This window comes from Melanotaenia boesemani, chromosome 5 (genome assembly GCF_017639745.1).
Source record: "Melanotaenia boesemani isolate fMelBoe1 chromosome 5, fMelBoe1.pri, whole genome shotgun sequence".
Taxonomy (NCBI): Eukaryota; Metazoa; Chordata; class Actinopteri; order Atheriniformes; family Melanotaeniidae; genus Melanotaenia; species Melanotaenia boesemani.
This window is the reverse complement of record NC_055686.1, coordinates 9,063,060-9,068,794: the sequence shown is the minus strand read 5'-3', so window position 1 is coordinate 9,068,794 and position 5,735 is coordinate 9,063,060. Positions and strand designations below refer to the sequence as shown.

Genomic DNA, 5,735 nt, shown 5'->3' with positions numbered 1-5,735 from the left:
GACAAACTGCCTTCTGAAAAACAAGATCCAATGGAAACAAAATAAAAAGCATGTTTAATATTCACTCTTCTTTCTAAGAGGAAGGATGGAACATGTGACATTGCATCAGTAAATATCTCTGCAGGGCTGCAGACTCACTTCAGATTGCCTTACATAGTTTTCAAAAACCCTACATCCATGATTAACCCCGACCTAGTTACCAATTAAGTTAGCTTAGTTACCAATCAATCCTTCCAGTCACTGTAAACATGAAGAAACTGTAAACTCTCACCTTACAAAAAACATAAACATCTTCTGTTTAGTTTAATCTTAAAAGACATAAATCCATCAGACATCACACAAAATACAGCTACAAACTAAAAGTAATCAGATTACATTCCTTCACCTATGATTTTACCCTGAGAACGACATGTTTAAAAGAGACTGATTGATTAAGAAATTAACTTATTACCTCTAAACCACCTCATAGCTCCAGACTGTATCTGTAAATCACTACATCTTAGTATTAACTCATTAATTCTGGATTGTTTTACATCTTCAGGCCTAAAACATGTTGAGCTTGAACAACCTGAGAGAAGTATTTTCTCTTTGGTTGAAGACCTTTATGCATGTGGATGTCTGCAACATGCCATCAGATATTTTCTTGTTTGAAGGTCACAAATCAAACAGATGTGCTACAGCTATGTTTATCCATGACTTTCTGGGAGGTCTGGGAATGCCTCTAGGCATGCTGGGAGATGAAGTGATACAGGATACAGTAGTCATACCTGATTACATACCTCAATAAAATGTAGATTATTATTCTGGTTTAAATGAAAATCAAATGTAAACCTCACACACCTTCAATAACCTTTTACCACTAAAAATTCATCCTTTCACACATTAAAGCTCCACATCAGGACCACACATGAGTCAGGGATCATCACCAAGGTCGGCAACCTGTCAGTCAGTCCATGTCACCATGGCAACCACCTAAGTAGGCAATGAAATGAAAACGTGAGTCATGAATCTTTTACAAACCGTCCTTTCCTCTCTGTCACATTTCTTTGGCTTCTTTTCAGCCAATCAGCTCAAACGTCTTCTTCTTATCTGCCCATCATTTTTCTCCCTGATCTCTGACTGTCAGGATTCTCAGTGACATCCACAACTTTTCATTTACTTTGTGGCTCATGAAATTCATTTCGACTATATGGTTTCTGCTCAAACAAAGTCTTGTTCTTTTCAATCAGATCTTGGGGAATCAACCTGACCGTCATCACATGTGATTTCTGTTTCTAAAACAGGATGATCATCTACTACAGCAGTCTTACCTAATTAATCCAGGCCATGCTGACCAAGGCTGAAGCTCCACGTTCATGTTTAGGCCTGACAGATCTGCGTCTTCTTTTAGCTCCACCAGAACAATCCTACAAGTTCAAAACAACTTTCAGTCCAAACGTTATGCATTTTTATAGATTTTATCAGGGTTTTAATGAGCAGTTGTGACTAATTAAGCAACAAGAATAGTCCAGTCTCTCATATAACCAGTATCAAACAGTCGTATTGAGTAAAGCTTCCAGCGAGGCGTACCGGGACGCAGCTGTTCTCCTCTTTGATGCACAGATTCAGTTTGCAGTGCAGGTAGACGTCAGCAGAGCTCCCAGTGAACTGGAACATGTTGAAGGAGAAGTAGTTGGAGGTTCCCTCCCCGTTTCCCTCCACCATCACTGTCTGGTCAGCAGCGTTTGCACAGCTGCTCACAAACAAGAAGAGACTTTTCTCAGCCTCCCATCACAACCATCAGAAATCACATCTATGAAGGAATCCCAGTGAGCAGCTCCCACTTCTCAGTGTGTCTCACCCATTCTGGATCAGGTCGTATCTCGGAGTGCTGTTGGACGATTCCTGGTCAGTTGCCCAGCAGAAGTCCGTCACCATGGCGATCAGGTCTGCATCCAACCCTTCGGTCTCCAGCTCCACCCAGATCTTCTGGTTCAGCATCACATCGGTGTTAGAATCCACAACGTGTGTGCGGTCGGCGTCGGTGTAGGATTTCATGGTTACATTATAACTCCACTCTCCAGATGTGATGTGCTGGATCACAGAGCTGCAGACGACACACATAAACACACCTCAGCTTCTCTGACTCACAAACCAGCTGAAAGGTTTCACGTAGCAGTAGAAATGAAGCTACCAGCCAGAACACACCTGTCTTTGATCCTGAAGGCCACAGTCTTCATTTCTGGCTGAACATGGATGCAGGAGAAGTCGATGTAGAACTGATCTTGGCGAGTGATGCCTTCAGAAGAGCTGTTCTGAGCCACGATGGCGTTCTTGTAGGTCACCTGGCTGTCGTTAACCTGCAGAGCCAAATATTCAGATGTAAAGGAAGAAGCCTCTTTATTCTCTTTTTGTCTATACAGAGTAAAGATGTGGAGGAGAGGACCCACCGTGATCACTGCACCACAGGTGTTGCTGCTGTTGAAGCTGAAAGTCACCATGCCACTCTCCTGGTCCATCTCACCCCTGCAGGTCTCATCATTGAGGTGTAAGACAGAGTAGTCAATGTTTATGTCCCTCAGGAGACAACCCACCAGACTGACTGAGGCAGAGTTCTGTGTGCAGACCACTGGATCTCCTGAAAATGAGCATAATGATGAAAAGAAACAGTTAAATGTTTTCCTTCAATAACTCAGTCCTGTTATGTTGTGGTCACAGCTGTCGTACCCAGAGTGTTAGACTCTCTGTAACTGGAGGCAAAAACAGCTCTACAGAGGCAGCCAGTGTTACCCCCAAACTCGCCACAAAACTCATGATCACTGCAGACCTGGTCCTGACAAACGGCCTCAGGACGAGCTGCAGAAACACATATTGGTAAAGTATTTTAAACACATATGAGTTACAAAAATAGAGGTGAATTTAGCTGAAGTTGCTCAGGTCTTACAGCACTGAGCCTCAGACCACCAGCTCTCCAGGGCGACGTTGCTCAGGCTGCAGGCTCTGGCGTAGGCCCACAGGAACTGACACCCGAGACCGTCCACTGCAGGATATTTGCACAAAGTTGCATTGCAGGCAGTTATGTAGGGAGCTGGATCCACGGTGGTGTTACAGGAGGAGAAGGGCGCCTCCATCAGGAGGTTACAGCTGTTCCACACATGGAAAGAGAGAACATGAGATCCAATGAACTGATAAGCTCCTTTATGTTTATCTCCCATCTGTAATAGTGTCATGTAACATGACTGATATGATGTAACATGTCAAATAGATCAGAGTATAACAGCAGAAGATGTTTCCTGCTGTGTGGATGAATCTGCTCACCGTTCAGTCATCATGGGGCAGTCGATCGTACCGTCAGCAGGTTCAGTGTACACGCTCTCACAGCTGCAGGAGACAAACACATATTCAGGACTGCTGCTCTGCTCCGGATTATTCATACAGCACATATAACACACAGTATCTGTAAGTCATTCATCAAGCAGCAGCAGAGAGTCGGTCTGTAGGAGGAGTTACCTGGAGGAGCTCTCCTCAGAGAGCTTTGCACTAGAAAAACTGCTGGAGTTTCCACACAGACCAACCAGAGATGATCCAGCAGGTCCTGAAATGGTTCAGGACAGAAAGTGAGTCAGAGAATCATCAATGTTTAAACTGGATCAACAGAAAACAGTTTCTTGGTCTCCACGTCCACAATGACACTTTCTGTACCTTCCATGTGGATCTGTGCTGTGTCTCCATCAAAGAACACAGCAGCAGAGCGTCCAGAGAGTGTAACTTTGGCCGTGACTCCAGTTTGGTCCTTAGAGAGCTGGACACCATGAACCTCCTGGACCGAGCTGTTGAGGACCAGAGCTACGTTGTCCACCTGAGTCACAGTGGAGAGACAAGATGGAGGAAATACTGAGAGAAACATCAGCATCATCTCCCCGCTTCATCAATCTGTTTCTACTGTCTCTGAGAGGGAAGATGAGAGCCTCCACAGCAGAGACTGTGGGGAGGATTTTAGACCAAACTCCACTCTGACTGGTGGACTGAAGTTCAGGCAGCTTACCAGGACTCTGCCGTCTTGTTTCAGGAGAACGTCAACGCCTGGATCCTCCAACTGCAGAGTCACACTGTCCACAAAGCTCACATCTGTACGACGTCGCTCACGGAAACTGGCCAGAATCTGAACGCCTGAAACCCACGAATCCGACAGCAAAGTGTAGGAACAGCGATCTTCTATGAAGTCGGCTTTGTTGTGGACGTCAATGACAGCAGGACCGGTCACACTGCAGGTGTATGATATCATGCAGCTGACAGAGGAACACACACAAGGACAGACAGCATCATTAGCTGCTGGTGAGACTGCAGCCACCAGGGGGCGCCACTTTGTTAGAGATAGTTCACTGAGGACAGAACTGTGAATCTCATGGTGGTGCTGGAAGAAACATCACTGATGACAAAGTTTACAGACTTCGTTAAGTTGAGATCATCTGCAGCAGGAAGCAGTTTGTATTTTAATCATATCTGATTCAAAATGAAAACTCCTTTCATCACATTTCTTCTGATTATCATGTTTATTTATTATATTGTAACAAGTATAAAGTGAAGATATTTACCTGCCGTGGCCATCACAGCGTTCCCCATCATTACAGCCTGAGAGTGTGATGGATCTGTCAAGACCGCATGAGACGCTGGTGCAGGTTTCATTTACATGTGTTGTATTAGGAGAAAAGCCTTTACCTGAGAAGCACGGGAGCTTTTTCATTCATTTATAAACTCACTGATCACTTTTCAGCTAAAACTAAACAACATTTAAATTCTACAGTTTTATCAGAATCGTAAAGGAGATGTTTGGAGACAGAGATTTACTGACCTGAGAACCTGCATCCACTGATGTCAATGTATGCCCTTGTATCAGTGGCAGAAACAACTGCAGAAGTCGAGTATGTGCCGTCAACATAAACATCAACTTTCTGGACAGAGAGAAAGACAATCAGTGTGAAGACAACAGAGATGAATGAACGGAGTTCACACACATCAGGATGAAAAGAGACAAAGTTTGTCTTTTCTCCTTTTTAACATCAATGTTGATGTTTTCCTGTTAACTGCAGCGTGAAGAGAAGCAGACACGTTTCAGGGAGAGTTTAGATTATACACACACACACACACACACACACACACGCACACACAGACACCACACACACGCACACACACACAAACACAAACACACACACACACACACACAAACACACACACACACAGAGACACCACACACACGCACGCAAACACAAACACACACACACACACCTACACAAACACTCCGCACTCACCTTGGTTTGGGCTGTACTTTTTTCTAATACCAGAGCTGTCTGATCTCCAAAACTAACAAGATAAAAATAAACCTGTAATGAGAGAAATGATAGAATGTCATTAGAAAAGTTTTTCATGTGATCAAAAATATCTTTTTTTAATTTCTATTCAATTAAATTTAAATATTTTCATTAATTTCTCTTTTATGCATTTCATCTGTTTATCTAGAAAAATTAACACTTAAATTTATTCTTCTACCATAAATAACTTACGTAGTTGTTGTTATGAACAACCATGAAGGAAAACGCACAGTTTGTTGGGCTCGTTATTGTAGACACAGCCCGCTTCACTACACTTCCCAGATGAGATGCATCTTCACTATAAAACTCAGCAGAACCGTCATCGGATGGAGGACCAAGAAAACAGTCTCCTGAGGTTGAAGGGTTGTAAAAGCCGTTGAAACAGAC

At 43.5% G+C, this 5,735-nt stretch overlaps 1 protein-coding gene and 1 long non-coding RNA gene across 2 annotated transcripts; both read right to left on the bottom strand.

The window, feature by feature from the left end:
• Positions 1-721: 721 nt before the first annotated feature.
• On the bottom strand, positions 722-4,264 carry LOC121640342 (alpha-tectorin-like). The gene is made up of 11 exons (XM_041986054.1): positions 4,025-4,264; positions 3,682-3,838; positions 3,490-3,574; positions 3,298-3,360; positions 2,924-3,123; positions 2,707-2,835; positions 2,430-2,617; positions 2,188-2,339; positions 1,841-2,086; positions 1,570-1,732; positions 722-730 (listed from the first exon to the last, which is right to left on the bottom strand). The coding sequence occupies exons 1-11, from the start codon at positions 4,262-4,264 to the stop codon at positions 722-724; spliced, it is 1,632 nt and encodes a 543-aa protein (XP_041841988.1).
• Positions 4,265-4,581: 317 nt separating this feature from the next.
• Positions 4,582-5,340, bottom strand: LOC121639834. The gene is made up of 3 exons (XR_006010253.1): positions 5,289-5,340; positions 4,832-4,931; positions 4,582-4,698 (listed from the first exon to the last, which is right to left on the bottom strand). It is a non-coding gene; the product is annotated as an uncharacterized LOC121639834 (long non-coding RNA).
• Between the last annotated feature and the right edge of the window lie 395 nt (positions 5,341-5,735).